The sequence below is a fragment of the Hyperolius riggenbachi genome, chromosome 4 (genome assembly GCF_040937935.1).
Source record: "Hyperolius riggenbachi isolate aHypRig1 chromosome 4, aHypRig1.pri, whole genome shotgun sequence".
Lineage (NCBI taxonomy): Eukaryota > Metazoa > Chordata > Amphibia > Anura > Hyperoliidae > Hyperolius > Hyperolius riggenbachi.
Genome location: NC_090649.1, coordinates 70,217,160 through 70,235,190, shown reverse-complemented (window position 1 = coordinate 70,235,190; position 18,031 = coordinate 70,217,160). Strand labels below are relative to the sequence as shown.

Sequence of the window (18,031 nt, the reverse complement as noted above, 5' to 3'; positions counted from 1 at the left end):
CTTTGCTACTAATGTTCTATTATTTATTTGTACTACACATACTACTCATTATAGCATAAGTTTATTTTCACTTCAGGGCCTTTTCACACTGAGGTGGTGTGGTAAATTTACTGCACCCCACCTGCAGCCTTATGAAATTCCATGGGGGAGTTCACACTCCCCACGATGCGGTACGATGCACTGGAAGTGCGCTATCTAACGGGCTTCCAAACTTTAGGAAAACCTGTAACATCAAAAAGTTCCCCTGTGGGGTACTCACCTCCGGAGGGGGAAGCCTCAGGGCCCCAATGGGGTTTCCCACGCTGCCCTCCATCCCTCGGGGGTCTGGCTGCAGCCCTCCGAACAGCGGGTTGTCAATGATGTTGTTTGTATGGTATTTAAAGCTGGTGGGGTGAATACGCCATGTAACCACATGCCTTGATAAAGGGGGACCCTGTGCGGCCCCCGAAACAATTGTTGGTGCAACGTGTGGAAACTGGCACAATAAATTGTTATGTGCGTTGAAGATTGGTGTGCTGACGATTTTTGCTATTTGTATTTACTGCTGTGACACGCCCATGTCACTTCGTCAAGCACCCATAATTGTACTGATGGTGTGCCGACTTCTCTTCTGAACTATGAAAGTCATGTTAGTCTATGGTAACAAACATGTTGTTAAAAAACCTGCCGCAGTTTTCAGTGTTGCGCATGCCCGGAAGTTGTTTTAACAATATGCTTCCGCACACATTATCAGTTGCCCAACAGGAAGTGAGCGTCACTTCCTGCTTGGCCGGTTGCCAAACAGGGATTACCACGTGCAAACACAGTAATCCCCGAAGGCCTGTTTTTCCTGGTGCGGTGCAAGCTCTGCACCGCGCCGCCAATCTGCAGTGTGCAGCCGGCCTCAGTGTCACTTAAATTGACGATGTTGTCACAACAGCTCTCAATTGTTTCTTTTTCTTTATTCTTTTCTGTAGAGTTCCAATCTCAGTTCCACGGAATCCCCATTTTCCAAAGGAGTTATCAATTTGTTTCCTAAAAAGGGTGAGTAACAGTGTTTTCTCAATTAGCTCTATGTTGTGACCAATCTATATGGGAACTCCCCCCCCCCCCAAAAAAAATAAATAAATAAATAAAATACCAAGATCAAACTATGGGGTTGATTCACAAAGGTTACTTATTTTTCACCTTAACTGTAAGGCATGCTAATGCAGGAGATACACAAATGAGCGATAATTCATGAGATAAATAGATAAGGAATGCTAAACCATGATTTAAGTCAGTTAAGGAGAGTTATACAATGAATTAAGTCAGTTAAGGAGAGCTAAGCCATGAGTTAAGTAAGTTAAGGAGAGATAAATTGTGAGTTAATAAGTAAGGGGAGATAATTTAACAGAAAAGCTTTGTGAATCAGACCCAATGACATATAAGTGGATGACCTTCTTGCTTGGATCAATCAAACTGGCTCATAGCAGATTTTAACCACAGCCGATGGGCGGCGGCAAAGTGGACGCCGAAAGGACCGCCCACCCGCGACGACAACCCGCCGGCCGTTCGGAAGCGCATGTATAGCGTAATGTATACAAAGTGTATTATACAGGCTGCCTCCTGCCCTGGTGGTCCCAGTGTCCGAGGAACCGCCAGGGCAGGCTGCAGCCACCCTAGTCTGCACCCAAACACACTGATCTGCCCCCTGATCGCCCACAGCACCCCTCAGACCCCCCCCTGCCCACCCCCCAGACCACTGTTTGCACCCAATCACCCACTTAATAACCCATCAATCACTCCCTGTCACTATCTGTCAACGCTATTTTTTTTTTATTCCCTAAACTGCCCCCTGGGAACTCCTGATCACCCCCCCCACCCCTCAGATTCTCCCCAGACCCCTCCCCCCCCCGTGTACTGTATGCATCTATCCTCCCTGATCACCTGTCAATCACCTGTCAATCACCCATCAATCACCCATCAATCACCCCATGTCACTGCCACCCAACAATCAGCCCCTAACCTGCCCCTGCGGGCAATCTGATCACCCACCCTCACCATTAGATCGCCTGCAAACCCGCGTCAGATCACCTCCCAAATGTATTGTTTACATCTGTTCTCTTCTCTAAACACCCACTAATTACCCATCAATCACCTATAAATCACCCCCTATCACCACCTGTCACTGTTACCTATCAGATCAGACCCTAATCTGCCCCTTGCGGGCACCCAATCACCCGCCCACACACTCAGATTGCCCTCAGACCCCCCCTTATCAATTCGCCAGTGCATTAATTACATCTGTTCTTCCCTGTAATAACCCACTGCTCACCTGTCAATCACCTGCCAATCACCTATCACCCATCAATCACCCCCTGTCACCCCCTGTCACTGCCACCCATCAATCAGCCCCTAACCTGCCCCTTGCGGGAAATCTGATCACCCACCCACACCATTAGATCGCCCGCAAACCTGCCGTCAGATCACCTCCCAAGTGTATTGTTTACATCTGTTCTTTTCTCTAAACACCCACTAATTACCCATCAATCACTGCCTATCACCACCTGTCACTGTTACCCATCAGATTAGACCCTAATCTGCCCCTTGCGGGCACCCAATCAACCGCCCACACGCTCAGATTGCCCTCAGACCCCCCCTTATTATTATTTCGCCAATGCATTATTTACATCTGGTCTTCCCTGTAATAACCCACTGATCACCTGTCAATCACCTATCAATCACCCATCAATCACCCCCTGTCACTGCCACCCATCAATCAGCCCCTAACCTGCCCCTTGTAGGCAATCTGATCACCCACACAATCAGATCGCCCGCAAACCTGTCGTCAGATCACCTCCCAAGTGCATTGTTTACATCTGTTCTCTTCTCTAAACACCCACTAATTACCCATCATTCACCCATCAATCACCCCCTATCACCACCTGTCACTGTTACCCATCAGATTAGACCTGCCAATCACCTATCACCCATCAATCACCCCCTGTCACCCCCTGTCACTGCCACCCATCAATCAGCCCCTAACCTGCCCCTTGCGGGCAATCTGATCACCCACCCACACCATTACATCGCCCGCAAACCTGCCGTCAGATCACCTCCCAAGTGTATTGTTTACATCTGTTCTTTTCTCTAAAAACTCACTGATTACCCATCAATCACTGCCTATCACCACCTGTCACTGTTGCCCATCAGATTAGACCCTAATCTGCCCCTTGCGGGCACCCAATCAACTGCCCACACGCTCAGATTGCCCTCAGACCCCCCCCCTTATCAATTCGCCAGTGCATTATTTACATCTGTTCTTCCCTGTAATAACCCACTGATCACCTTTCAATCACCTATCAATCACCCATCAATCACCCCCTGTCACTGCCACCCATCAATCACCCCCTGTCACTGCCACCCATCAATCAGCCCCTAACCTCCCCCTTGCGGGCAATCTTATCACCCACCCACACCATCCGATCGCCTACAGACCCGCCGTCAGATCACCTCCCAAGTGCATTGCATCTGTTCTCTCCTCTAAACACCCACTAATTACCCATCAATCACCCCCTGTCACCACCTGTCACTGCTACCCATCAGATTAGACTCCTATCTGCCCCTAGGGCACCCAATCATCCGCCCACACCCTCAGACCCCAGCCTTGATCACCTTGCCAGTGCATTGCTTGCATCTATTCCCCCCACTAATCACACCTTGAAACACCCATCAATCACTGTCTGTCACCTCCTGTCACCCCCTAGCACACCTACCCATCAGATCAGGCCCTAATTTGCCCCGTGTGGGCCCCTGATCACTCGGCCAAACCCTCAGATCCCCCTCAGACCCCCTTCCGATCACCTCCCCAGTGCAATGATTGTATCTATTTTCCCCTCTAACCACCCCCTGAGATACCCATCAATCACCTCCTGTCACCCCCCTAGCACTGCTATCCATCAGATCAGGCCCAATACAACCTGTCATCTAAAAGGCCACCCTGCTTATGACCGGTTCCACAAAATTCGCCCCCTCATAGACCACCTGTCATCAAAATTTGCAAATGCTTATACCCCTGAACAGTCATTTTGAGACATTTGGTTTCCAGACTACTCACGGTTTTGGGCCCGTAAAATACCAGGGCAGTATAGGAACCCCACAAGTGACCCCTTTTTAGAAAAAAAGACACCCCAAGGTATTCTGTTAGGTGTATGACGAGTTCATAGAAGATTTTATTTTTTGTCAAAAGTTAGCGGAAATTGATTTTTATTGTTTTTTCACAAAGTGTCATTTTTCACTAACTTGTGACAAAAAATAAAATCTTCTATGAACTCACCATACACCTAACGGAATACCTTGGGGTGTCTTCTTTCTAAAATGGGGTCACTTGTGGGGTTCCTGTACTGCCCTGGCATTTTAGGGGCCCTAAACCATGAGGAGTAGTCTAGAAAACAAATGCCTCAAAATGACCTGTGAATAGGATGTTGGGCCCCTTAGTGCACCTAGGCTGCAAAAAAGTGTCACACATGTCGTATCGCCGTACTCAGGAGAAGTAGTATATTGTGTTTTGGGGTGTAATTTTACACATACCCATGCTGAGTGGGAGAAATCTCTCTGTAAATGGACAATCGTGTGTAAAAAAAAATCTAAAAATTGTCATTTACAGAGATATTTCTCCCACCCAGCATGGGTATGTGTAAAAATACACCACAAAACACATTATACTACTTCTCCTGAGTACAGCGGTACCACATATGTGGCACTGTTTTGCACCCTAAGTGCGCTAAGGGGCCCAAAGTCCAATGAGTACCTTTAGGATTTCACAGGTCATTTTGCGGACATTTGGTTTCAAGACTACTCCTCACGGTTTAGGGCCCCTAAAATGGCAGGGCAGTATAGGAACCCCACAAATGACCCCATTTTAGAAAGAAGATACCCAAAGGTATTACATTAGGAGTATGGTGAGTTCATAGAAGATTTTATTTTTTGTCACAAGTAAGCGGAAAATGACACTTTGTGAAAAAAAAAAAAGTAAAATCAATTTCCGCTTACTTGTGACAATTAATAAAATCTTCTATGAACTCACCATACTCCTAACGGAATACCTTGGGGTGTCTTCTTTCTAAAATGGGGTCATTTGTGGGGTTCCTATACTGCTCTGGCATTTTAGGGGCCCTAAACCGTGAGTAGTCTTGAAACCAAATGTCGCAAATTGACCTGTGAAATCCTAAAGGTACTCATTGGACTTTGGTCCCCTTAGCGCACACTTAGGGTGCAAAAAAGTGCCACACATGTGGTATTGCCGTACTCAGGAGAAGTAGTATAATGTGTTTTGGGGTGTATTTTTACACATACCCATGATGAGTGGGAGAAATATCTCTGTATATGGACAATTGTGTGTAAAAAAAATAAAAAAAATGTCATTTACAGAGATATTTCTCCCACCCAGCATGGGTATGTGTAAAAATACACCCCAAAACACATTATACTACTTCTCCTGAGTACGGCAATACCACATGTGTGGCACTTTTTTGCAGCCTAACTGTGCTAAGGGGCCCAAAGTCCAATGAGCACCCCCCAAAATGTCAGGACAGTAAACACACCCCACAAATGACCCCATTTTGGAAAGTAGACCCTTCAAGGTATTTAGAGAGGCGCATAGTGAGTCCGTGGCAGATTTCATTTTTTTTTTTGTCACAAGTTAGAAGAAATGGAAACTTTTTTTTTGTCACAAAGTGTCATTTTCCGCTAATTTGTGACAAAAAATAAAATCTTCTATGAACTCACCATGCCTCTCAGTGAATACTTTGGGATGTCTTCTTTCCAAAATGGGGTCATTTGGGGGGTATTTATACTATTCTGGAATTTTAGCACCTCATAAAACATGACAGGTGGTCAGAAAAGGCAGAGATGCTTCAAAATGAGAAAATTCACTTTTGGCACCATTGTTTGTAAACGCTATAACTTTTACCCAATCCAATAAATATACACTGAATGTTTTTTTTTTTTATCAAAGACATGTAGCAGAATAACTTTTGCACTCAAATGTATAGGACATTTTACTTTACTTGAAAAATGTCAGCACAGAAAGTTAAAAAAGTCATTTTTTTTTACAAAATTCATGTCTTTTTTGATTAATATAATAAAAACTAAAACTCGCAGCAGCAATCAAATGGCACCAACAGAAAGCTGTATTAGTGACAAGAAAAGGAGGTAAAATTCATTTAGGTGGTAGGTTGTATGACCGAGCAATAAACCGTGAAAGCTGCAGTGGTCTGAGAAAAAGGCTCTGGTCCTTAAGGGGTAGAAAGACTGTGGTCCTCAAGTGGTTAACTAGACAAATAATCTGCCAGGTGGAATATAACCTAAAGGCCTATACACTATTTAAATGTTTATTTCCTGAAATGATCATTAGAGGTGCTCGGATACCCCCAATCACGAATTCGAGTGATCACGAATTCAACTCCGCCCACTTATGAATTGAATCACGATCACTAGTAGAAAGGGATATCCGACTCGAGTGCGGTTTTGAGTCAAATAACCGCATGTAATCACGAATCACGAGTTGGTATTCGTGATTAAAAAACGCAGAGTTTAACGGTTAAAGGGGCACTACAGCGAAAAACTGTAAAATTTAAAATATGTGCAAACATATACAAATAAGAACTACATTTTTTCCTGAGTAAAATGAGCCATAAATTACTTTTCTCCTATGTGGCTGTCACATACAGTAGGTTGTAGAAATCTGACAGAATTGACAGGTTTTGGACTAGTCCATCTCCTTTATAGGGGATTCTCAGGGATATATTTATTTTCAAAAGCACTTAGTGAATGGCAGTTGCACTGTCCAACTGCCAAAAAACTGTGTAGTGAGCAGGGAAGCTGGATAGCATCGCTGTTTAAATCCTTTTTCAGGAATATCTTTATAGAGAATAAAAGCCTTGCTGAGAATCCCCTATGAAGAGATGGACTAGTCCACAACCTGTCACTTCTGTCAGATTTCTACTACCTACTGTAAGTGCCAGCAACATAGGAGAAAAGTAATGTATGGCTCATTTTACTCTGGAAAAAATTTACTTTTTATTTGTCTATGTTTGCACATATTTTAAATTTTACAGTTTTTCGCTGTAGTGACCCTTTAATAGCAAAGCCCGCTTACACGCTAGAAACACCAAATTTGCCAGATATGGTAAGAAGAACAGTGGGAACAAAAGGAAAAATATTTTTCAAAAAGACCTTATAGTTTTTGAGAACATCGATTTTAAAGTTTCAAAGGAAAAAAGTATACATGTAAATGCGGTAAATACATTAACTGTCATTTGCCGCATTTACATGTATAGTTTTTTCCTTTGAAACTTTAAAATCGATTTTCTCAAAAACTATAAGGTCTATACAAAAAAAATTCCTCTTGTTCCCACTGTTCTTCTTAACATATTGGTATTTCTAGTATGTAAGGGGGCTTTGCTATTAACAGTTAAAGTCAGCGGGTTTTTAATCATGAATACCGACTAGTGATCACGAGTAACTCCTGATTGCGAGTCGGGTAACGAGTGCAATCACGAGTGCCGATCACTAATGCCGATTACGACCTTGTGATCGCAAAAAACAACTCCTGATCATGAGGTTGTGACGAACACCACTGATGATCATCAGTTTTTGGAGAGACCACATTACAGACTCGCTGTTCCGCTCCCAGCCAAGCACCATGTTCTGCTCTATGGAAAGAAGAAGAGGGAGTTCCATCCTAGTAAATCTCTGAAGAAGCGATGCAGCGGGACACTGTAAACACTTCAGATTTTAGATCTTACATTTGTATGTATTTTTAGTATATGAATGTCACTAATAGAATGCCCAAGACAACAGCAGTAGAATATATAAAATCAGTAATTTATTCAGGCTGGTTTTACACTTGGCCTGTACGTTTGCAGTGCAATGCGCCGCCACGTCCCCACAGCGCATAAAACGTCAATCATATGACCCTGCGGTGGAGTGCTCAGACAGGGTCATATGCATCCCAAACAGTAGCTGATACCTCCTTCCCCACGAGAAATCTTTACCTTTTCTCCAATAGATCATCAGGGGATCTATATGGCTTATATTGTGGTGAGAGCCCCCCCACAGTGTGATATTAGGACCATAGTTCTGACAGTTTACGGTCTGTAAACCTTGTTGCATTGTGGGAAATACTAGCTTTTTCCAACTACCAAGCAAGCAATATCTTCCTCTGTGCATAGAACTCTCAGTAATGAACATTCTGTACACATCACCTGGCAGAACTAAAGATGTCACCACCAGTGATACATTTCATAATGTAAATCAGGGAGAGGAAACTTTTTTACAATGGGCAAACACTGACTAAATAATCTATAAATGAATATTGTAAACAATAAGCAATTTTATTCATTGTTATTTTCTCTACAGTTCCTCAGTTCTCCACCGCTGCATCATGTATCTACGCCCCTTTGGACTTCACTTCAGCACCGGGGGCATAGATACACGTATTTTGCTGTTTACATCGACACGCGCACTCCCCCGCATCTACTGCGATCACCCCATGACACTCCTGCACCCCTTCCTCTAACCCCCCCCCCCCACACACACACACACACACACACACAGCAGAGTAAGGAACATGTGTTCACATTCACCGATCATAGTGTCAGTATGCTGATCGTTATTCCTAGCTCTTCAATACTTCCTGTGTGCTGTTCGGTACACACAGGATAGTATGGGGGCATCTAGTGAAAAAAAAAAAAAGAAAAATACACCTAAACATTATAATAAATCATACAATACCCAATTTAACCCCTCATTGCACCCTCCTATCTATATAAATAAAGTTATTGTTATAGTTTAAAAAAAAAGTGACAGCATAAAAAAAAAATTATACATTTTTTAATATGTTTTTCATTATGGTATATCACTACTACTTTTGCATATTAGAGGTTGTAATTATTGATCTAGTATAAAGAAACACAAATGGAAAACATACACCTTTATTTCCAAATTAATTGCCAAAATATTGTTGTGATACATCCTACTAGGGACCAGGCTTGCTCATCATGAGTAAATCACAAGTAACCACGGTGGTTACTCGTGATTCAAATGAGTTGTAATTGCCGCATAATGCCGCTGTCCGCCCTGCATTTCCTATTGGTCGCGTTGCAAGCCTCGCTATGGCGCACTTCCTCCTTCAAGCCGGAAGAAGGCCGTGCGCTACTGCGAGCAGGGCCGGATTTACGCCTCAGGAGCCTATAGGCACAGAAGTTGTGGCGCCCTAAACTCCGCCCCAAAACAAGGCCACACCCTACCCCTAAGTCACACCCCTTCTTTCTGGTGGGATTAAAGGGAACCTGAAACGAGAATTATATGGAGGTTGCCATGTTTATTTCCGTTAAAGTGGACCTGAACTCTTGCACACGACAGAAGGAAAACAAAGAAATGCACCCTGTATGTATTTAGAGAATTTAGCCAGTAAAATTACCCCCTCATCTGTGTTTAATCACAAATTGTAAATTAACCTCTCCCCTGAGTCACCTGAATGCCACAGCAGATAAGGCAGTTAAGCTTATTTGAAAGCACAGGATGTGAACAATATGTCTGCTTACATGAAAGCAGGAAAAAGATGCACTGCAGATTAATTGCAGGATTTGTATCAGCTGTAACAAAGAAAAGTTTTTCTTTGAATGTTATTGTACTGTTTCGTATCTTTTAGAGCAGAGAGGAAGTTCTGAGTTCAGGTCTGCTTTAAAGCAATATCAGTTGCCGTTTCTGACTGGATTAGCTGCATGCTTGTTTCAAGTGTGCAATTCAGACACTACTGAGGGTAAAGAGATCAGCAGGGCTGCCAGGCCACTGGTATGGTTTAAAAGGAAATAAATATGGCATCCTCCATACACTTCTCACTTCAGGTTCGCATTTTACCACACATTTTTGAAACCCTGTGTACATAAGCACATGTATTTAACGTTTTACCTCCTCCAGCAGCAGAAGTAAGGGATTGGTTCACACTCAGCTTTTTAAGTTTAGTTTTTTATCACTAGCGCAGGCACGGCCACACTTTCTGAATCCTTTAAAGAGAAACAGAACTTTCAGAAACACATACTTACCTAAGAAGAAGCTTCCCACACTGTCCTCTGCCTGGGTCCCTCCAGCTGAGGGCATGCCGATAATCTGATCGGGGCGGCGCTCTTCACCTGGGACAAGTGCAGCCATACTTCACCTGTGCAAGTACAGCCGTGCCTGCGCAGTAAGCTTGCTTGTGCATGAATGACTCTGGCCTACTGCGCAGGCACAGCTGTACTTGCACAGGTGAAGTATGGCTGCATTTGTGTCAGGTGAGGGGCACGCCCCCCCAATCAGATTATTGAGGTGCCCTTGTTGGTAATCCTTGGAGGGTCCATGAACGGCAATGGAGGAAAGGACAGTGAGTGAAACCTTATAAGGTTCCAGAGGTCTTCCTCTCCTTAGACAAGTATGTAATTTTCTACCCAGGTGCACTGTAATACAATATTTTGCTATTTTTTCTAAAAACATATTCTACCTCCACTCCCCTCCTGAGGTTCGAACCACCTGACAGGTCTGCCACAGCCATTTGGATGGACCACAACACCTCCTGATCTCCTTATCTTGTCACACTATGTGCATTGGATATCTGAATCCCTCTCTGTCTAAATATCAGCTACTACACTACTGTCTAGGTTCTCTGCAGCTTCTACCTGTCAGTGCTGCAGAGTCCAGAAATGCTGCAGACAGGAATGCTAGGGGAAGAGGAATCTCCTAGTTACAGCAGTCACTGAACCAGACATCATTCATGATGCTTGCTGGACAGTGCAAAGAAATCCTGTGCAGATACAAACCAGGCTGGACCTGGATCTCAGCTGACAAGTTCAGTAAAGGTCAGAGAGGTGGCAAACATAAACAGCCAGAAGCAGAGAAGCCTGACCCTCTTTCTCTGCAGACACAGCCTGTGTGTGTGCTGCTTATAAAGCCCAATCTCTCACCTGGCATGTCTGGCTGCCCCACGATCCCTCCCTCAGGGCTCAGCTGAAGGACTTCTACAGTAAGCACTTGCCGGGGTTTCTTCAATCAATCCCAGCGGCATTACAAACCACGTGTTGCTTAGGGAAAGAGCGGGGGCGGAGTTAAGTGGCCACAACTATTTCACTGAGCAGGGGGAGCGGAAAACATTAGAAGCTGATAACGGAGAGGAGCGTGGAAGAGGGGCCAGAGAGGCGGAATCTCAGCCACTGCCCTGTAATCTGCTCTGCCATAAGTAAACGTAGGAAAGGTCTGGGGTTGAATTAACATGGTCAGAGTCAGTAGCATTATTCGTCCTCCCCTACTTCAGTGGAACTGTCTCGACTCGATGGGGATACTGCAGGCGCCGCTCTAAACCTTTTCTGCATTTACCGGAAAGATGCGAATTACCGGCTGATCCAACCCGACATTCCCCGCCTGTCACATGCTTGCCGCCTGTAGGCACGTGCCTACAGTGCCTAGTGGTAAATCCGGCCCTGGCTGACTGCGAGGCTTGCAACGCAACCAACAGGTCGCTTGCAAGTCCTTTGAAACGCAGGGCGGATAGCGGCATTATGGGTATTGGGCAATTAACCCCGCCGCATACAGACGCTCAGCTGCTGCAATTACAACTCGTTTGAATGATTTTCTCATGATGAGCAAGCCCACTAGGGACATCATTTTAAACATTATAATAACTGGGACAAATGGGCAAATAAAAGGTGTTGATTTTATCCATCGAAACACATTTTATTATAAAACTATAATGGCTGAAAACTAAGAAATAGTGATTATTCTAAAATAAAATCATCCTTAGAAAAAAATGAATGGCAAATAAATGGGAGCAACGTGAAATGCGAAAATTGCTCTGTTTTTTTTTAAAGGGAAACAGCCTGTGGTGGGGAAGTGGTTAAAGAAAATGCAGTCATTGTAACCCACAATGTCTATGCCTGAACCAAATAACATTGTCTGCATTTTCTCCTTTAGGTGTGTACAATATTTCCTCCGCTCAGTCAGGTTCGTCCAGCGAAATGGCCTCTTCAAATTCCTACTCCCTCCTCACCTGACAATGAAGGGACCTTGCAGCTGAACCCCATTGGACTGCCTGTCTGGATGCGTTCCATTACCATTGTTGAGTCTACTGTATGCACTTTATCGCCAGTCCTGTCACTCCTCCGGTGCACTGTATTGCAAGCATGCCGTTCAGACTACTTTCTCTGGTGATCTGTTGGATGTCACATGCCGTTAGGTTATCGTTTATTTGCTGTGTGCGGTTTCACAGCTTACCGTCAATACGTCCACTTCTTTTTATCACGCCAAGGACAGGAAGTGATTGCTTGTTGATGTTCCGAGATGGTTTGTGTCTGTGCGTTACTCAAAAATCTCACCTTAGAACGGCGGTGAGAGCTGAATTATGTTGTGTAGTAAAGCCAGGCCAGTTCCTTCCACCCCCTGATCACTCGCCATTAATTTAAAAATATAATAATATACCTTTCAGATGTGAATGAAGCTGTCGTGAGCTAAAAATATGAGAACTATACGTTTGTAAGACACAGTCAGTGTAATAGAAGATTACTGTGACTGAGCATCAGAGATACGTGTAGTTGTAGAGTGCAGCCACCCACTCTCCTCTGCCCAGTGGTCTCCAGTTCTTGCATGTCATGTGACATTGAGCAACGTGCAGGAGACCAACACGGAGGCAGAGTTAAGTGATTGCAGCAGAGGAGGATGGAGGACAAAGGTTAATGGAGAAGGTAAGATTTCACCACTACCGCTATGTTTATCTGCTATGGAGGCAAAGAGGATCAGAGGTGGGCAAGAGGCTGTCAGTGGAGCACAGGAGGAGGGCCTGGTGAGAAGGAGAAAAGAGATGGAATAAGACTGCCCCCCTCCTCCGCTGGGCCCACTGCAGTTGTTGGGGCTGCTCTCTGCACAGGTAGTCAGCCTCAAAGGAATATTTCCGTGAAGATTCTTATCTTTCCAGGTCATGGTGTATCAGAATAAGACTTCAAATGGACACTCCTATCCATTGTAGAAGTTTCATCACTCCTGCAGAGCAACTTCTTTATTCAAACTGCTCTGTAGGTCTGGAAGCTGCCCTGAAGGAGTGAAGAAATGTCAAGAACATAAAAAAGGGCCCATTTTAATCTGCCTTATTTTTATTTGGCTATCCTCAAAACAACCACAAAAGTGTTCCCTGACCTGTACAACGGTAACACTTTTGGACTTTATAGACACATTGGATGAGACTTGGCCAAGGTGCCCCACCTTACCTCTCCTGCTACGTCGTGCAACACGCCATTGTTCCTCCCCCCCCCCTTCCCCCTTAGCGACAGGCTGGCGTCACATCTTTACAGGTCTTGGCCCTGAACTGTCGCCCAATTGGTCAAATCCCGATCCCTATTAGCGACAGTCCTTGTATGTACAGTATGTGTTAGGCTTAAAGCAAACCTGAACCGAAAATACATTTATGAGATAATGGATTGTACGTGTAGTACATCTAAGAAATAGAACAAAGAGTCTCAAAGAAAAGAGTCTCATATTGTTTCAAGTACAGGAAGAGTTATGAAACTTCAGTTGTTATCTATGAAAAAAAGCTTCTCTGAGCTCTTCCACCCAACTAGGGTCGAAGAAGACAGTCCTGTTTTCTGAAGCACATAAACAACCAAGAAACAGTGAGAGACAGCTTGAGAAAATGGTTTACTGCAGGGAAGTTCAAAAGGTCATTATTGCTGCTCTGTTTTATAGTTTAAAATACAGTGTGGTTTGTAAGCTGCAAATATGACAAAATGATGCAATGTTATAAAAAAGCTATACAGTATAACTGAAAATAAAAATGAGACACTTTTCTTTGCTACTAATGTTCTATTCATTATCCATACTACACAATTAGTTCATTAAATCATACATTTTGTTGTTTTTTTTTCTCTTCAGGTTTGCTTTAAGTGTAGAAATTGAGATTATTTTAACTGAACTGTGCATAAAGCCAAATTACCTTCCTAAGTTCTACACATAACATTATGTCATAAATGTACTATATAATGTATGTACACTCCGAAGCTTTCACTGTAAGCAGGCTGAGTCACTGAAATAAAAAAAAATAAAAAAAAAAACATTTTGCAATTTTCAATATCGCATAGCAACCAATCAGCAATCACTATCCTCTGAAGGATGAGCGTGATTGGCTGCTATGATCACTGCTCTTTGCTCTGTGCACTGCCTTACTAAATAAATATTTCCTATTGTGTATTCATTCTGTTACTTTTTATTTTTTTCAATTTATTTATTTGTTATGTTTTAAAAAAAATGAATGTCTGTACAATTTTTTAAAAGCCTTTGCTAAGTTCTCTTCCTTCCTATACGTTGTATCAGATTGCTATTAGTTTAAGTAAGTGATATGCAATATGCCAAAGAACAAATGATTGCAGAAATGGATATGATGGCAAAGAGTAGCATAGCGAGATTAGAGTAGTGAGTCTGTACTGTGCGTGTTGCTGGGTTGCTGCATGTGAATGCCCCGCCCACACAGCAGTTCTTTATGCTATGAAATTAACCTGCAGAGTCTGTGTTGCTTTACATTACACAACACATATAGGGCTATATTAAATTCACTTTTTGTCCTGCGTTTTCTCCTTAGTGATAGCTTCACATCTTATCGATAAAATGTCTTTCAAGCCACCCAGGGCTGGATTTACCATAAGGCACTGTAGGCAGGCGCCTACAGGCGCCTGATGATGGAAAGGCGGCTCACTTCCATTCCCAAGTGCCTCCTTGCCTATGCAGAGTCCTGAGCAGAGCATAAATCTCTCGGCATTCCACTGATTAGATCTCCCCTCAGTCAGGGGCTCTGCTAGCAGATAAAATCTGATTGACCGACAGGTTTTGGACTAGTCCATCTCCTCATGGGGGATTCTCATGACTTTCATGTAGGCTCCTGTGATGTAAATCTGGGCCAGAAGCCACCACCAGCAAGCAAGAAAATACTCAGAATAATTTTGACAGTACTTGTTCACCTACTTTTGGTACTTTATCAATTGCAGAGCGCTTGAAAGCTATTTTAAATAGAAGATAACAAATTGTCTCCTAGGAGAAAACCTAGATGAAGAATTGAATTGTATATGCGCCATAGTGTGAACTTGCTCTAATGCTACACCGCCAGATCTTTTATTGAACTTTATTCCTCAGATCACACATAACAAGCCTGCTGGATAAAGTTTATCATCATTTTCCTCCCCTCCTTAGTTCTGAAGCATCAGTGCTATGGCCTCACGCTTTGTTCTTTTAGTGTATTAAAAACATGTTGTTCATCCATTACCAACCACACTTCAGTAACTTGACTTTTGGAATATACCCTTTAAAGTGTACCTGAGATTGGGCCACAGGCACAAAATATACATTTTGGATTTGGCATATCTGAGGCTTTCTCCAGCCCCCTCCGGTCTGATCCCTCCCACGTCATCCTCTTCTGTCGTCCCGTTCGCTTGCAACTGGTCCCAGAAAGTCCTCTGATCCATGGACAACTGCGCATGCACGACCCAGCCACGTGCGTGCTCCCGCCGCCTTCAGGTTGCCTGGAGCGTTCTGCACAGCGCAGAATGCTCCCGGCAACAGGAATGAGACAGGGGAACGCCAGGCTGGACCGCCGATTGGCCTAGACTGAAGCATTTTCCAGGTCCAGTAGCGGGCGTACGAGTAGTCAGAAGAGCAATCAGGCCGGAGGGGGCTGGAGGAAGCCCCACGGATGTATATTTTGTTCCTGTGGCACCATCTCACTTTAAAACATCTAACAATTTTACTATAAACTGTGTTTCACTGTGGCAAAAAAATGTATTAAAAATCGCCATTTGCTTGGCTCCTGCTGTAATTTTGCTGTATTTGTCGCCTGTAAGTGCCAAATCTAATATATTCTGTATATTTTGTTACCAGTAAGTGCCAAATATATGATTGTAACCTATCTACAGCATGTATAGTAATAGGGGTTTATTTTTTTTCTGTCCAGTCCTTTGAATGTTCACCAAAACCACAATCTTAGGCACAGTGTGGAGGTGGGACTGTCGAGGGCCAATCAGGTTTAAGCAAATTTAACAGTAAATGCATCTGATTGGCTGTTGTACTAATTTCAATGCCTGAGTAAGATGTTAGTTGGCTAGTACAGTGCTATATTCACTGACATTCAGAATTCTGTTACAGGCCTTCATCAGTGTGACATTTCTTGGGCCGATTAGCAGCTGTTCATATGCTGTGTAAATAAAGTGTTCATAAGAATAACAAGTTCTACAGTAATAATAAGCATCAGGGCCAGATTTTCCACAAGACACTGTAGGCACATGCCTACAAGCGCTTTATGTGGGAGAGACGGCCCCTCCTCCTGAGATCACCGACAACAGGAGCTTACAAACTAATCTCTGCCTCATATCACTGACATCAGGCGCTTACACCCTAATCCTTGTCTCATGTCACTAAGGATGATATGAGACAATGATTAGAGTGTAAGATTCTCAGGACAGTTAGTGACATGATGCTGGGATTAGAGTTCAGTATATTTTTACTTGGGGGTGTGGCCTGTGTTCAGGGGTGGAGTGTAGGACGCCAGAACGCCTGTTCCTACAAGCTTCTGAGTTTAAATGCGACCCTGATAAGCATTAAAAAAAAACATAAACATATCTGAAATGACTGATAACGTACATTATACTGTGCCTGTATGCTTCATATATACACATTGTTCCATATATGGTGCATGGTTTGAACTTTGAACAGCTAATTACTTTGGAGTGGCATTGATGAGATACTTATCTGTGTATATGTATTGTATAAACCTATTATTTACCATAAATGACACTTGCAACTTCCATATTACACACTGCAACTGTGACTATTACTATATGTTCAGTTTATTGTATAATTATTATGTGATGTTTGATTTCTGTTTTTTGTCATATTAAATAATTTTATAAATAATATTCCAATAAAGTCACAAAACTGTTTTACTGTATTGCTGTTATTTCACTGCTAACGTATTTATTAGAACGCTCAAGTTACAGGACATGCAAGACCAGTGATGACCTGCAGGTGGCAGGAAATGCCTTGTAACCTTTTGAAAAGGGGTTTCAATAGATTATAAATATGTTTGTGAAACAGGTAAAATTGGCTCTGTACATTTTGGCATTGGCACTCCTCAGTGGGAGAAGGTATTAAGCTGGATGGGGATAGCGTAGGCGGATTTTAATGATATCAATTAGGGTTAAGCATCAGGACAGTTAAGGGGATGGTTAAGTCTGGACAACAAGAATGAGTCAATGTCAAGAGGAAGGCATCTGAAGGTAGTTGAAGGGACCCCGAGGTGAGAGTGGTATGGAGGCTGCCATATTTATTTCCTTGTAAGCAATTCCAGTTGACTGGCAGTCCTGTTGACTGGTTCAGGTGCATTTTGGGTGTATTATTTAGTTACTTTTTGTGAGCACTAGCCTGCCATTGTAAACAGGCCCATAAAACTGTATGGGCAGTGAGTTGACAAGCAGTATTATTCTGCAACACAACTGAGCACTGTGACCAGGGCCTAAATGTTATATGGCCCAGGTCATCCCTTGAGGAGCAAATTTACCCCATACAGAGTGGATCTAATTCACTAATTTTGCATTGATGTATGAAAGGTGGGAGGTTAACTTGCAAGTGGCTACATCATGTCTTGCCTATTTCTCAAATGGTTTTATTTTCTTTGTAAAAAACATTTAAAATGAAATGCAAGGGGCTGCAAGAGCAATGAAAGTCTATGGTGGAGACTTTCACACTTCTTGTGGTCCATTGTGGTGCGCCGGAAGTATCTGATCCGATGCAAGGGGAACAGCGCGTTACCGCAAGCACTGCACCTAATGCATGATGCTTGGGGTAATGGAAATCTATGGGTGACACATTAAGCATAAATGACGGAGCGCAGTGCATCACGGCACGCATGCGTGGGCCGATTGGAATTCCAGTGACGTACTTCGTGCCCAGCATGAAGTCCGGCACTGGGGGGCGGCGCTATGCATAAGACCCTGTTGGCGCATTATGC

General features: G+C 43.4%; 1 protein-coding gene across 6 annotated transcripts in view; it reads left to right on the top strand.

Moving 5' to 3' along the window:
• LOC137571282 (adhesion G protein-coupled receptor F5-like) overlaps nt 1-16,883 on the top strand; it is a 299,361-nt gene extending 282,478 nt beyond the window's left edge. For all 6 annotated transcript variants that reach the window (XM_068280195.1, XM_068280196.1, XM_068280194.1 and 3 more), the window contains 2 exons: nt 957-1,023; nt 11,968-16,883. In XM_068280195.1, the coding sequence (XP_068136296.1) occupies nt 957-1,023; nt 11,968-12,047 (147 nt within the window). In that variant the 3' untranslated portion in view covers nt 12,048-16,883. The remainder of the gene's footprint in view (nt 1-956; nt 1,024-11,967) is intronic.
• Nucleotides 16,884-18,031: the final 1,148 nt, after the last annotated feature.